The sequence below is a fragment of the Somniosus microcephalus genome, chromosome 12 (assembly GCF_052327205.1).
Source record: "Somniosus microcephalus isolate GS21.2 chromosome 12, FLI_Smic_1.0, whole genome shotgun sequence".
Lineage (NCBI taxonomy): Eukaryota > Metazoa > Chordata > Chondrichthyes > Squaliformes > Somniosidae > Somniosus > Somniosus microcephalus.
Genome location: NC_140998.1, coordinates 212,193,022 through 212,207,509, shown reverse-complemented (window position 1 = coordinate 212,207,509; position 14,488 = coordinate 212,193,022). Strand labels below are relative to the sequence as shown.

At 53.8% G+C, this 14,488-nt stretch overlaps 1 protein-coding gene across 1 annotated transcript in view; it reads left to right on the top strand.

Moving 5' to 3' along the window:
• LOC147110014 (CD276 antigen homolog) overlaps positions 1-14,488 on the top strand; it is a 36,089-nt gene that overhangs the window by 8,731 nt on the left and 12,870 nt on the right. The window contains exons 2-4 of the mRNA XM_086004007.1: positions 255-314; positions 4,061-4,399; positions 11,325-11,621. Of these exons, the coding sequence (XP_085860133.1) occupies positions 260-314; positions 4,061-4,399; positions 11,325-11,621 (691 nt within the window). The 5' untranslated portion in view covers positions 255-259. The remainder of the gene's footprint in view (positions 1-254; positions 315-4,060; positions 4,400-11,324; positions 11,622-14,488) is intronic.

Here is a 14,488-nt window from a genome sequence, read left to right as displayed (position 1 = left end):
GTGTGTGAGCGAGTGTGTGTGAGCGAGTGTGTGTGAGCGAGTGTGTGAGCGAGTGTATGTGAGCGAGTGTGTGTGAGCGAGTGTGTGAGCGAGTGTGTGTGAGCGAGTGTGAGCGAGTGTGTGTGAACGAGTGTGCGAGCGTGCCTCAGTGTGGACAAGACCAGAAGTGGACTGGGTTGCCCTCCTGTCCGCTGGCCCTACTCTGCTGCACACAGATCACTAATTCCCTCTTCCTCTGTCCTCGCCCTCTCCAGTTAGGATGAAGCTGTGCCTGCTCGTGACTCTGTTCATCCACGTGCTCCACAGCCAGGCGGGTGAGTATCGCTCAGAATGTCTGTCCGGGTTATTTCCGCACTCGCTGCTCTCGGCACAGCGCGATCCCACAGCAGCGATGCCCGTGACCCTTTTCGATCCCCTCCCCCACCGGAGGCAGGGCCTCTTGGCTGTGGTCGCTGCTCCGCCATTTGGCCCGTCCGCCGTGCGTGACAGCGAATGCCCGCGGGTCATGCGACCATGGGCGGCATTACAGCTGGGCCTGTCATGGGGCCCTCCCCAACCCCGAGAGTGCTGAGGCCAATTCTGCCTCCCTCACCTTGGCTTGCCCCTCCCCACCTCTCTCCTCCTCAGCCCCACCCTCTCCGCCTGAGGTCGGCCGTCCTGGCACAGACCAGGAAGAGAGCTTTGGGGCCGTGTGGCTCGGGGGGTAGACCGGCCAGCCCTTCTCCCCACTGAGTCTCAGGAGCGAGGGATGGAGGGGAGAGAAAGACGGAGCGAGGAGGCAAGGGCGGTGATGGAAGGACGGGAAGGAGCGAGAGAGAGAATAGAGGAAGTGAAGAGAGGAGGGTGGGAGAGAGAGAAAGGGGGAGGGAGGGAAGGAGGGAGGGAAGGAAGGAGGAAGAGCTGCCTCTTATCTCTGATCACTTCTCTCTCCTTCTCATCACTATCGAGGCACTGGAGAAGGTGCAAAGCAGATTTACATAAATGATACAAGAACTGCGAGGTTGTAACTATCGGGAAGGCTGAACAGGCGGGGGTCTTTTCTCTAGAAAAGAGAAGGCTGAGGGGTGACCTGACAGAGGGCTTTAAAATTATGAAGGGGTTCGATAGGGTAGACGTAGAGAGGATGTTTCCACTTGTGGGGCGAGACCAGAACTAGGGACCATCAATATACGATGGTCATTAATAAATCCAATAGGGAATTCAGGAGAAACTTCTTTCCCCAGAGAGTGGTGAGAATTGGGAACTCGCTACCACAGGGAGTGGTTGAGGCGAAGAGCAGAGATACATTTAAGGGGACGCTGGATAAACACACGAGGGAGAAAGGAATAGAAGTAAATGGTGCTAGGGTGAGGTGAAGAGAATTGGGAGGAGGCTGGTGTTGATGGGGGGAGATGAAGAGGGGTGGAGGAGGCTGGTGTTGATGGGGTGAGATGAAGAGGGGTGGGAGGAGGCTGGTGTTGACGGGGTGAGATTAAGAGGGGTGGGAGGAGGTTGGTGTTGATGGGGTGAGATGAAGAGGGGTGGGAGGAGGCTGGTGTTCATGGGGTTAGATGAAAAGGGGTGGGAGGAGGCTGGTGTTAATGGGGTGAGATGAAGAGGGGTGGGATGAAGCTGGTGTTGATTGGGTGAGATGAAGAGGGGTGAGAGGAGGCTGGTGTTGATGGGGTGAGATGAAGAGGGGTGGGAGGAGGCTGTTGTTGATGGGGTGAGATGAAGAGGGGTGGGAGGAGGCTGCTTTTGATGGGGTGAGATGAAAAGGTGTGGGAGGAGGTTGTTGTTGATGGGGTTAGATGAAGAGGGGTGGGAGGAGGCTGGTGTTAATGGGGTGAGATGAAGAGGGGTGGGAGGAAGCTGGTGTTGATTGGGTGAGATGAAGAGGGGTGAGAGGAGGCTGGTGTTGATGGGGTGAGAGAAAGAGGGGTGGGAGGAGGCTCGTGTTGATGGGGTGAGATGAAGAGGGGTGGTAGGAGGCTGGTGTTGATGGGGTGAGATGAAGAGGGGTGGGAGGAGGCTGCATTTGATGGAGTGAGATGAAGAGGGGTGGGAGGAGGCTGGTGTTGACAGGGTGAGATGAAGAGGGGTGGGAGGAGGCTGGTATTGATGGGGTGAGATGAAGAGGGGTGGGAGGAAGCTGGTGTTGATGGGGTGAGATGAAGAGGGGTGGGAGGAGGCTGGTGTTGATGGGGTGAGATGAAGAGGGGTGGGAGGAGGCTGGTGTTGATGGGGGGAGATGAAGAGGGGTGGGAGGAAGCTGGTGTTGATGGGGTGAGATGAAGAGGTGTGGGAGGAGTTTGGTGTTGATGGGGTGAGAAGAAGAGGGGTGGGAGAAGGCTGGTGTTGATGGGGTTAGATTTAAAGGGTTGGGAGGAGGCTGGTGTTAATGGGGTGTGATGAAGAGGGGTGGGATGAAGCTGGTGTTGATTGGGTGAGATGAAGAGGGGTGAGAGGATGCTGCTTTTGATGGGGTGAGATGAAAAGGTGTGGGAGGAGGTTGGTGTTGATGGGGTTAGATGAAGAGGGGTGGGAGGAGGCTGGTGTTAATGGGGTGAGATGAAGAGGTGTGGGAGGAGGCTGGTGTTGGGGTGAGATGAAGAGGGGTGGGAGGAAGCTGGTGTTGATTGGGTGAGATGAAGGGGGTGAGAGGAGGCTGGTGTTGATGGGGTGAGATGAAGAGGGGTGGGAGGAGGCTGGTGTTGATGGGGTGAGATGAAGAGGGGTGGGAGGAGGCTGGTGTTGATGGGGTGAGATGAAGAGGGGTGGGAGGAGGCTGGTGTTGATGGGGTGAGATGAAGAGGGGTGGGAGGAGGCTGTTGTTGATGGGGTTAGATGAAGAGGTGTGGGAGGAGGCTGGTGTTGATGGGGTGAGATGAAGAGGGGTGGGAGGAGGCTGGTGTGGATGGGGTGAGATGAAGAGGGGTGGGAGGAGGCTGGTGTGGATGGGGTGAGATGGAGGGGTGGGAGGAGGCTGGTGTTGATGGGGTGAGATGAAGAGGGGTGGGAGGAGGCTGGTGTTGATGGGGTGAGATGAAGAGGGGTGGGAGGAGGCTGGTGTTGATGGGGTGAGATGAAGAGGGGTGGGAGGAGGCTGTTGTTGATGGGGTTAGATGAAGAGGTGTGGGAGGAGGTTGGTATTGATGGGGTGAGATGAAGAGGGGTGGGAGGAGGCTGGTGTTGATGGGGTTAGATGAAAAGGGGTGGGAGGAGGCTGGTGTTAATGGGGTGAGATGAAGAGGGGTGGGATGAAGCTGGTGTTGATTGGGTGAGATGAAGAGGGGTGAGAGGAGACTGGTGTTGATGGGGTGAGATGAAGAGGGGTGGGAGGAGGCTGTTGTTGATGGGGTGAAATGAAAAGGGGTGGGCGGAGGCTGGTGTAAATGGGGTGAGATGAAGAGGGGTGGGAGGAAGCTGGTGTTGATTGGGTGAGATGAAGAGGGGTGAGAGGAGGCTGGTGTTGATGGGGTGAGATGAAGAGGGGTGGGAGGAGGCTGGTGTTGATGGGGTGGGATGAAGACGGGTGGGAGGAGGCTGGTGTTGATGAGGTGAGATGAAGAGGGGTGGGAGGAGGCTGGTGTTGATGGGGTGAGATGAAGAGGGGTGGGAGGAGGCTGGTGTTGATGTGGTGAGATGAAGAGGGGTGGGAGGAGGCTGGTGTTGATGGGGTGAGATGAAGAGGGGTGGGAGGAGGCTGGTGTTGATGTGGTGAGATGAAGAGGGGTGGGAGGAGGCTGGTGTTGATGGGTGAGATGAAGAGGGTTGGGAGGAGGCTGGTGTTGATGGGGTGAGATGAAGAGGGGTGGGAGGAGGCTGGTGTTGATGTGGTGAGATGAAGAGGGGTGGGAGGGGGCTGGTGTTGATGGGGTGAGATGAAGAGGGGTGGGAGGAGGCTGGTGTGGAGCACAAACACCGGCACAGACCATTGGCTAGACAACAGTCAGTTTTATTAAGTTCGTTCAAGATACCCAGGTCGTTCCGATTTGTAACGAGGTCCCAGTTTTGAAAGAAGGATCCTATTCTGTGCTGTAGATGCGACGTAAGTCTACGCATATCTATGTAATTTCAGATGGTGCAGTGACGGGGTTGGTTGGTGAGCAGGTCATCTTACCTTGCATCTACAAGGACCAAGCAAGCCTCTTGCTCTCAAGTATCTACTTTTTCTGGCAAAAACAGTCAAATCAAGTGGTCTACGAATTTGATAAAGGGGAACATCAACCAACCAATCAGGCTGACTGGTTCAAAGATAGGACCATGGTCTTTCGGAGTCACGTGGAGATTGGCAACCTTTCCCTTCAGATCAGGAGCTTGACCTTGGCCGATGAGGGTCTCTTCACCTGCTATCTCTTCACCAAGGTCCCAGAACGCAAGAAGATCTATCAGTGCAAGGTCAAGCTCCAGATAGCAGGTAAGCAATCAACTTAAGGGCTTGTTCAACACTGAAGTAGATGAACATAGGAACATGGGAACAGGAGGAGGCCATTCAGCCCCTCGAGCCTGCGCCACCATTCAATGAGATCAGGGCTGATCTGTGACCCAACTCCATCCACCCGCCTTTGCCCCGTATCCCTTAATACCTTTGGTTAACAAAAATCTACCAATCTCCAATTTAAAATTAACAATTGACCCGGCATCAATTGCCGTCTGCGAAGAGAGTTCCAAACTTCTACCACCCTTTGTGTGTGGAAGTGTTTCCTAACTTCACTCCTGAAAGGTCTGGCTCTAATTTTTAGACTCTGCCCCCCAGTCCTAGAATCCCCAACCAGCGGAAATAGTTTCTCTCTCTCTACTCCATCAGTTCCCCTTAATATCCTGAAAACTTCGATCAGATCGCCCCTTAACCTTCTAAATGATCTAGACAAGGGAACTAGATGTAATATCTCCAAATTTGCAGATGACACAAAGCTGGGTGGGCGTGTGTGCTGTGAGGAGGATGCTGAGAAACTCCAGGATGATTTGGACAGGTTGGGTGATTGGGCAGAAGCATGGCAGATGCAATATAACGTGGATAAATGTGAGGTTATCCACTTTGGTGGCAAAAACAGGAAGGCAGATTATTATCTGAATGGCAATAGATTGGGAGAAGGGAAGTGCAACGAGACCTGGGTGTCCTTGTGCACCAGTCGCTGAAGGTAAGCATGCAGGTGCAGCAGGCGGTTAAGAAGGCAAATGGTATGTTGGCCTTCGTAGCAAGAGGGTTCGAGTACAGGAACAAGGATGTCTTGCTGCAGTTGTATCGGGCCTTGGTGAGACCACACCTTGAGTATTGTGTGCAGTTTTGGTCGCCTTACCTGAGGAAGGATGTTCTTGCCATGGAAGGAGTTCAGCGAAGATTCACCAGGCTGATACCTGGGATGGCAGGAATGACGTATGAGGAGAGATTGGCTCGACTGGGCTTGTACTCGCTGGAGTTTAGAAGAATGAGAGGGGATCTCATTGAAACTTATAAAATTCTGATAGGACTGGACAGACTAGATGCAGGAAGGATGTTCCCGATGGCCGGGGAGTCCAGAACAGGGGTCACAGTCTAAGGATAAGGGGTAGGCCATTTAGGACAGAAATGAGGAGGAAATTCTTCACCCAGAGAGTGGTGAACCTGTGGAATTCTCTACCACAGAAGGCAGTAGAGGCCAATTCATTAAATATATTCAAGAAGAAGTTGGATATATTTCTTCAGGCTAAAGGGATCAAGGGATATGGGGAGAAGGCAGGGACAGGGTACTGAATTTGGATGATCAGCCATGATCGCATTGAATGGCGGAGCAGGCTCGAGGGGCCGAATGGCCGACTCCTGCTCCTATCTTCTATGTTTCTATGCTTCTATGTAAATTCCAGGGAATACAACCCTAGTTTGTGTAATGTCTCATCGTAATTTAACCCTTGGAGTCCGGGTGTGATTCTGGTAAACCTACGCTGCTCTCCCTCCAAGGCCAGTATATCCTTCCTAAGGTGTGGTGCCCAGGACTGCTCCCAGTGCTCCAGGCGTGGTCTAACCAGGGCTTTGTGTAGCTGCATCATATCTTCTACCCCCTTGTATTCTAGTTCTCTCGATATAAAGGCCAGCGTTCCATTAGCCTTTTCGATTATTTTCAGTACCTGTCCGTGAGAGTTTAATGATCGATGTACCTGGACCCCCCAAGTCTCTTTGGACCTCCCACTGTTTCCAGCCTTTCACTGTTTAGAAAGTTCCCTGTTCTGGCCTTTTAAGGTCCAAAGTGGATGAAACATAAGAAATAGGAGCAGGAGTCGGCCATTCGGCCCCTCGAGCCTGCTCCGCCATTCAGTAAGATCATGGCTGATCTTCGACCTCAACTCCACTTCCCTGCCCGCTCCCCATAACCCTTGACCCCCTTATCGCTCAAATATCTGTCTATCTCCACCTTGAATATACTCAATGACCCAGCCTCCACGGCTCTCTGGGGCAGAGAATTCCAAAGATTCACGACCCTCTGAGAGAAGAAATTCCTCCTCATCTCCATTCTAAAAGGGCGACCCTTTATTCTGAAACTATGCCCCCGAGTTCTAGATTCCCCCACGAGGGGAAACATCCTCCCTGCATCGACCCTGTCGAGCCCCCTCAGTATCTAATGGGGGAGAAATTGGGTGAGTAGCGCCACCTGTTAGCGCCTAAAGAGGCAGTCAGTGGCTGTAGCGCCACTGGCTGCGCCTCCCGCGATATTCAGTAGGGGCGCTAATGGTGGCGTTAGGCATTTGCGCTGCGCCGCCACCGATGACGTCATCGGTGTGCGCAGCGCCCCATTCGTGCCCCGTTCGCGATATTTGGTAGCGAACGCCGCAGTTGCGCCGCTCGCTACCCGCGCCCAGTTCACGGGGCCTTACTGTGCCGGCAGCGGCACAAGTTAAGGTGGAGGTGCGGGGCGGCCGCCTGCCAGCACCTCCGTCCCCGGCCTCCTAACCCCGCCCCCCCCGCGGCATTGCCGGCTGTTTCCCGAGAGCCCGGCACTTCTCCTTGGTGCCGGGCTCATTTGCCGGCACTCGCGATCGGGGTTCGCGCTGTTGCAGGCACCTCCCCCTTAACAGTGGGAGGAAGGCCTGCAGTACCGCAGCGTGCCGTGCAGCAGCGTGTGGCGCTACGGCACGTTGCGCTGCGATAATCAGTTTCAGCGCCCTAAGAGGGACGCGGAGCGCCTCGAGCCTCGCCCCGTGTCCCTCGAGGGGCACTGAAACTGAATTTCTGGCGATCGGTATCACACCGATCGCTGCGCTAAATCCTGCGCTCAGCCGACTTTTGCGCCACTTTGGCGCCACAACCCAATTTCTAGGCCTATGTGTTTCAATAAGATCCCCTCTCATTCTTCTAAACTCCAATGAGTATCGGCCCAACCTGCTCAACCTTTCCTCATAAAACAACCCCTTCATCTCCGGAATCAACCTCGTGAACCTTCTCTGACACTGCCTCCAATACAAGTATATCCCTCCTTAAATAAGGAGACCAAAACTGTACGCAGTACTCCAGGTGTGGTCTCACCAGCGCCCTGTACAGTTGTAGCAGGACTTCCCTACTTTTATACTCCATCCCCTTTGCAATAAAGGCCAACATTCCATTTGATTTCCTAATTACTTGCTGTACCTGCATGCTAACTTTATGTTTCATGTACGAGGACCCCCAGATCCCTCTGTACCCCAGCATCATGTAGTCTCTCTCCATTTAAATAATAATTTGCTTTTTTATTTTTCCTTCCGAAGTGGATAATCTCACATTTTCCCACATTATGCTCCATCTGCCAAATTCTTGCCCACTCACTTAGCCTGTCTATATCCCTTTGCAGATTCTTTGTGTCCTCCTCACAACTTGCTAACCCACCTATCTTTGTATCATCAGCAAATTTGGCTACAATACACTCGGTCCCTTCATCCAAGTCATTAATGTAGATTGTAAATAGTTGAGGCCCCAGCACTGATCCATGTGGCACCCCACTAGTTACAGTTTGCCAACCGGAAAATGACCCATTTATCCCGACTCTCTGTTTTCTGTTAGTTAGCCAATCCTCTATCCATGCTAATATATTACCCACAACCCCATGAGCTCCTATCTTGTGCAGTGACCTTTTATGTGGCACCTTATTGAATGCCTTCTGGAAATCCAAATACAGTACATCTACTGGTTCCCCTTTATCCACCCTGCTCGTTACATCCTCAAAGAACTCTAGCAAATTTGTCAAACATGATTTCCCTTTCATAAAACCATGCTGACTCTGCTTGACTATATTATGATTTTCTAAATGTCCTTAATAATTTTCCGAATGACAGATGTTAGGCTAACTGGTCTACAGTTTCCTGCTTTCTGTCTCCCTCCTTTCTTAAATAGCAGTGTTACATTTGAGGTTTTCCAGTCCGCTGGGACCTCTCCAGAGTCCAGGGAATTTTGGTAGATTACAACCAACGTATCCACTATCTCTGCAGCCACTTCTTTTAAGACCCTGGGATGCAGGCCATCAGGTCCAGGGGTCTTGTTAGCCTTTAGTCCCATTATTTTACCGAGTACTTTTTCTCTAGTGATAGTCATTGTTTTAAGTTCCCCCCTCCCTATAGCCCCTTTATTATCAATTATTATTGGGATGGTTTTAGTGTCTTCTACCATGAAGACCGATACAAAATATTTGTTCAAAGTCTCTGCCATTTCCCTGTTCCCCATTATTAATTCCCCAGACTCATCCGCTAGGGGACCAACGTTCACTTTAGATATTCTCTTCCCATTTATATACCTGCAGAAGCTCTTACTGTCTGTTTTTATATTTTTTGCTATTTTACTTTCATAATCCATCTTCTCACACTTTATTTTTTTTTAGTCACTGTGGGACTCCTCCCCTCCCTCAGTCTCTCCTCCAAACTGTGGGACTCCTCCCCGCCCCCAGTCTCCCCTCCAAACTGTGGGACTCCTCCCCTCCCTCAGTCTCCCCTCCAAACTGTGGGACTCCTCCCCTCCCTCAGTCTCCCTCCAAACTGTGGGACTCCTCCCCTCCCTCAGTCTACCCTCCAAACTGTGGGACTCCTCCCCTCCCTCAGTCTCCCCTCCAAACTGTGGGACTCCTCCCCTCCCTCAGTCTCCACTCCAAACTGTGGGACTCCTACCCTCCGTCAGTCTCCCCTCCAAACTGTGGGACTCCTCCCCTCCCTCAGTCTCCACTCCAAACTGTGGGACTCCTCCCCTCCCTCAGTCTCCCCTCCAAACTGTGGGACTCCTCCCCTCCCTCAGTCTCCACTCCAAACTGTGGGACTCCTCCCCTCCCTCAGTCTCTCCTCCAAACTGTGGGACTCCTCCCCTCCCTCAGTCTCCCCTCCAAACTGTGGGACTCCTCCCCTCCCTCAGTCTCGCCTCCAAACTGTGGGACTCCTCCCCTCCCTCAGTCTCCCCTCCGAACTGTGGGACTCCTCCCCTCCCTCAGTCTCCCCTCCATCTGTGGGACTCCTCCCCTCCCTCAGTCTCCCCTCCAAACTGTGGGACTCCTCCCCTCCCTCAGTCTCCCCTCCAAACTGTGGGACTCCTCCCCTCCCTCAGTCTCCCCTCCAAACTGTGGGACTCCTCCCCTCCCTCAGTCTCCCTCCAAACTGTGGGACTCCTCCCCTCCCTCAGTCTCCCCTCCAAACTGTGGGACTCCTCACCTCCCTCAGTCTCCCCTCCAAACTGTGGGACTCCTCCCCTCCCTCAGTCTCCCTCCAAACTGTGGGACTCCTCCCCTCCCTCAGTCTCCCCTCCGAACTGTGGGACTCCTCCCCTCCCTCAGTCTCCCCTCCAAACTGTGGGACTCCTCCCCTCCCTCAGTCTCCCCTCCAAACTGTGGGACTCCTCCCCTCCCTCAGTCTCCCCTCCAAACTGTGGGACTCCTCCCCTCCCTCAGCCTCCCCTCCAAACTGTGGGACTCCTCACCTCCCTCAGTCTCTCCTCCGAACTGTGGGACTCCTCCCCTCCCTCAGTCTCCCCTCCGAACTGTGGGGCTCCTCACCTCCCTCAGTCTCCCCTCCAAACTGTGGGATTCCTCCCCTCCCTCAGTCTCCCCTCCAAACTGTGGGACTCCTCCCCTCCCTCAGTCTCCCCTCCGAACTGTGGGACTCCTCCCCTCCCTCAGTCTCCCCTCCGAACTGTGGGACTCCTCCCCTCCCTCAGTCTCCCCTCCAAACTGTGGGACTCCTCCCCTCCCTCAGTCTCCCCTCCAAACTGTGGGACTCCTCCCCTCCCTCAGTCTCCCCTCCAAACTGTGGGACTCCTCCCCTCCCTCAGTCTCCCCTCCAAACTGTGGGACTCCTCACCTCCCTCAGTCTCTCCTCCGAACTGTGGGACTCCTCCCCTCCCTCAGTCTCCCCTCCGAACTGTGGGGCTCCTCACCTCCCTCAGTCTCCCCTCCAAACTGTGGGATTCCTCCCCTCCCTCAGTCTCCCCTCCAAACTGTGGGACTCCTCCCCTCCCTCAGTCTCCCCTCCGAACTGTGGGACTCCTCCCCTCCCTCAGTCTCCCTCCGAACTGTCACACAGAGCACTGGCGAGAGGGGTTACTGAGTGACAGTGTGAGGGAGCTCGATTAACATCAGTAGAGATACCGTCAGTGACACAGGGCGCTGTGGGAGAGGGGTTACTGAGTGACAGTGTGAGGGTAGCAGGATTAACATCAGTAGAGATACAGTCAATAACACAGAGCGTTGGGGAGAGGGGTGACTGAGTGAAAATGTGAGGAAGCTGGATTAACATTAGTAGAGATACAGTCAGTAACACAGGGTGCTGGGGGAGAGGAGTTACTGAGTGACAGTGTGAGGGAGCTGGATTAACATCAGTAGAGATACAGTCAGTGACACAGGGCGCTGTGGGAGAGGGGTTACTGAGTGACAGTGTGAGGGAGCTGGATTAACATCAGTAGAGATACAGTCAGTGACACAGGGCGCTGGGGGAGAGGGGTTACTGAGTGACAGTGTGAGGGAGCTGGATTAACATCAGTAGAGATACAGTCAGTGACACAGGGCGCTGTGGGAGAGGGGTTACTGAGTGACAGTGTGAGGGAGCTGGATTAACATCAGTAGAGATACAGTCAGTAACACAGGGCGCTGTGGGAGAGGGGTTACTGAGTGACAGTGTGAGGGAGCTCAATTAACATCAGTAGAGATACAGTCAGTGACACAGGGCGATGGGGGAGAGGGGTTACTGAGTGACAGTGTGAGGGAGCTCGATTAACATCAGTAGAGATACAGTCAGTGACACAGGGCGATGGGGGAGAGGGGTTACTGAGTGACAGTATGAGGGAGCTGGATTAACATCAGTAGAGATACAGTCAGTGACACAGGGTGCCATGTTGTCTCATAATGATGCAGGGTTCTGGTCCACAGCTCACTTCAGCATCCCGGAGATAGCAAAAGGGGAAGCTAGTCGACCAGGGGAGGAGGTGAATCTCACCTGCCGTTCCTCCGGTGGTTACCCGGCGCCGACTGTTGATTGGATGGATGGAGAGGGGAACTCCCTACTTGGAAAGAGGCCGGTGGTGCCGAGCTTGGTGTCTGATCCCGCCACCGGACTCTGGAATGTGACCAGTGTGCTGCAGGCCCAGGTATCGACAAACTCGAGCTTCACCTGTTCCGTCTACAACAACAGGACTCGGGAGACCCGGACGTCAGCGATGTGGGTGGGTAAGTGTTGATTTTTGTAAAGAAACCGTTGTTTCTCGGATCAATTCAACGAGCTCTCAAGGACAGACAGTTCAGTTGGGAATCACTCTCGCCCTCTCTCGCCTCTGAGTCAGAAGGTTGAGGCTTCGAGCCCCCAGTCCAGAGCCTCGAGCACAAAATCCAGGCCGACACTCCCAGTGCCAGTAGGGAGGGAGCGCCGCACTGTCGGAGGGGCGGTACTGCGGGAGCGCCGCACTGTCAGAGGGGCAGTACTGAGGGAGCGCCGCACTGTCGGATGGGCGGTACTGAGGGAGCACCGCACTGTCGGAGGGGCAGTACTGAGGGAGCGCCGCACTGTCGGAGGGGCAGTACTGCGGGAGCGCCGCACTGTCAGAGGGGCAGTACTGAGGGAGCGCCGCACTGTCGGATGGGCGGTACTGAGGGAGAACCGCACTGTCGGAGGGGCAGTACTGAGGGAGCGCTGCACTGTCGGAGGGGCGGTACTGAGGGAGCGCTGCACTGTCGGAGGGGCAGTACTGAGGGAGCGCCGCACTGTCGGAGGGGCAGTACTGCGGGAGTGCTGCTTTTCTTTGAAATAGTGAAAACGGGATCTTTTACATCCATCTAACAGGGGCTTCGGTTTAAAGACTAATCCGAAAGACAGCAGCTCCAAACAGTGCAGCACGCCCTCAGTACTGGTGATGGGGATGTCAACCTGGATTATGGGCACAAGTCTCTGGTGTGGGCAGTCGAACCCACAACTTAATGACTCAGGGATGAGTGAGAGAGCAACCCAATGAGTCACAGCTGTATCCATAGACATGCAGTAAAGCTCCCTCTACACTGTCCCCTCAAACACTCCCAGGGCAGGTACAGCACAAGTTAGATACAGAGTAAAGCTCTCTCTACACTATCCCATCAAACACTCGCAGGGCAGGTACAGCACGGGGTTAGATACAGAGTAAAGCTCTCTCTACACTATCCCATCAAACACTCCCAGGGCAGGTACAGCACGGGTTAGATATAAAGTAAAGCTCCCGCTACACTGTCCCATCAAACACTCCCAGGGCAGGTACAGCATGGGTTAGATACAGAGTAAAGCTCCCTCTAAACTGTCCCATCAAACACTCCCAGGGGAGGTACAGCACGGGGTTAGATACAGAGTAAAGCTCCCTCTACACTGTCCCATCAAACACTCCCAGGGCAGGTACAGCATGGGTTAGATACAGAGTAAAGCTCCCTCTACACTGTCCCATCAAACACTCCCAGGGGAGGTACAGCACGGGGTTAGATACAGAGTAAAGCTCCCTCTACACTGTCCCATCAATCACACCCAGGGCAGGTACAGCACGGGGTTAGATTCAGAGTAAAGCTCCCTCTACACTGTCCCCATCAAAACACTCCCAGGGCAGGTGCAGCACGGGTTAGATACAGAGTAAAGCTCCCTCTACACTGTCCCATGAAACACTCACAGGGCAGGTACAGCACGGGTTAGATACAGAGTAAAGCTCCCTCTACACTGTCCCATCAAACACTCCCAGGGCAGGTACAGCATGGGTTACATACAGAGTAAAGCTCCTTCTACACTGTCCCATCAAACACTTCCAGGGCAGGTACAGCACGGGTTAGATACAGAGTAAAGCTCCCTCTACACTGTCCCATCAAACACTCCCAGGGCAGGTACAGCACGGGGTTAGTTACAGAGTAAAGCTCCCTCTACACTGTCCCATTAAACACTCCCAGGGCAGGTACAGCACGGGTTAGATACAGAGTAAAGCTCCCTCTACACTGTCCCATCAAACACTCCCAGGGCAGGTACAGCACGGGGTTAGATTCAGAGTAAAGCTCCCTCTACACTGTCCCCATCAAACACTCCCAGGGCAGGTACAGCACGGGTTAGATACAGAGTAATGCTCCCTCTACACTGTACCATGAAACATTCCCAGGGCAGGTACAGCACGGGTTAGATACAGAATAAAGCTCCCTCTACACTGTCCCATCAAACACTCCCAGGGCAGGTACAGCATGGGTTACATACAGAGTAAAGCTCCTTCTACACTGTCCCATCAAACACTTCCAGGGCAGGTACAGCACGGGTTAGATATAGAGTAAAGCTCCCTCTACACTGTCCCATCAAACACTCCCAGGGCAGGTACAGCACGGGGTTAGATACAGAGTTAAGCTCCCTCTACACTGTCCCATGAAACACTCCAAGGGCAGGTACAGCACGAGGTAAGATACAGAGTAAATCTCCCTCTACACTGTCCCATCAAACACTCCCAGGGCAGGTACAGCATGGGTTAGATACAGAGTAAAGCTCCCTCTACACTGTCCCATCAAACACTGCCAGGGCAGGTACAGCACGGGTCAGATACAGAGTAAATCTCCCTCTACACTGTCCCATCAAACACTCCCAGGGCAGGTACAGCACGGGTTAGATACAGAGTAAAGCTCCCTCTACACTGTCCCATCAAACACTCCCAGGGCAGGTACAGCACGGGGTTAGATACAGAGTAAAGCTCCCTCTACACTGTCCCATCAAACACTCCCAGGGCAGGTACAAGGCGGGTTAGATGCAGAGTAAAGCTCCCTCTGCGCTGTCCCGTCAAATACTCCCAGGGCAGGTACAGCACGGGTTAGATACAGAGTAAAGCTCCCTCTACACTGTCCCATCAAACACTCCCAGGGCAGGTACAGCACGGGTTAGATACACAGTAAAGCTCCCTCTACACTGTCCCATCAAACACTCCCAGGGCAGGTACAGCACGGGTTAGATACAGAGTAAAGCTCCCTCTACACTGTCCCATCAAACACTCCCAGGGCAGGTACAGCACGGGGTTAGATACAGAGTAAAGCTCCCTCTACACTGTCCCATCAAACACTCCCAG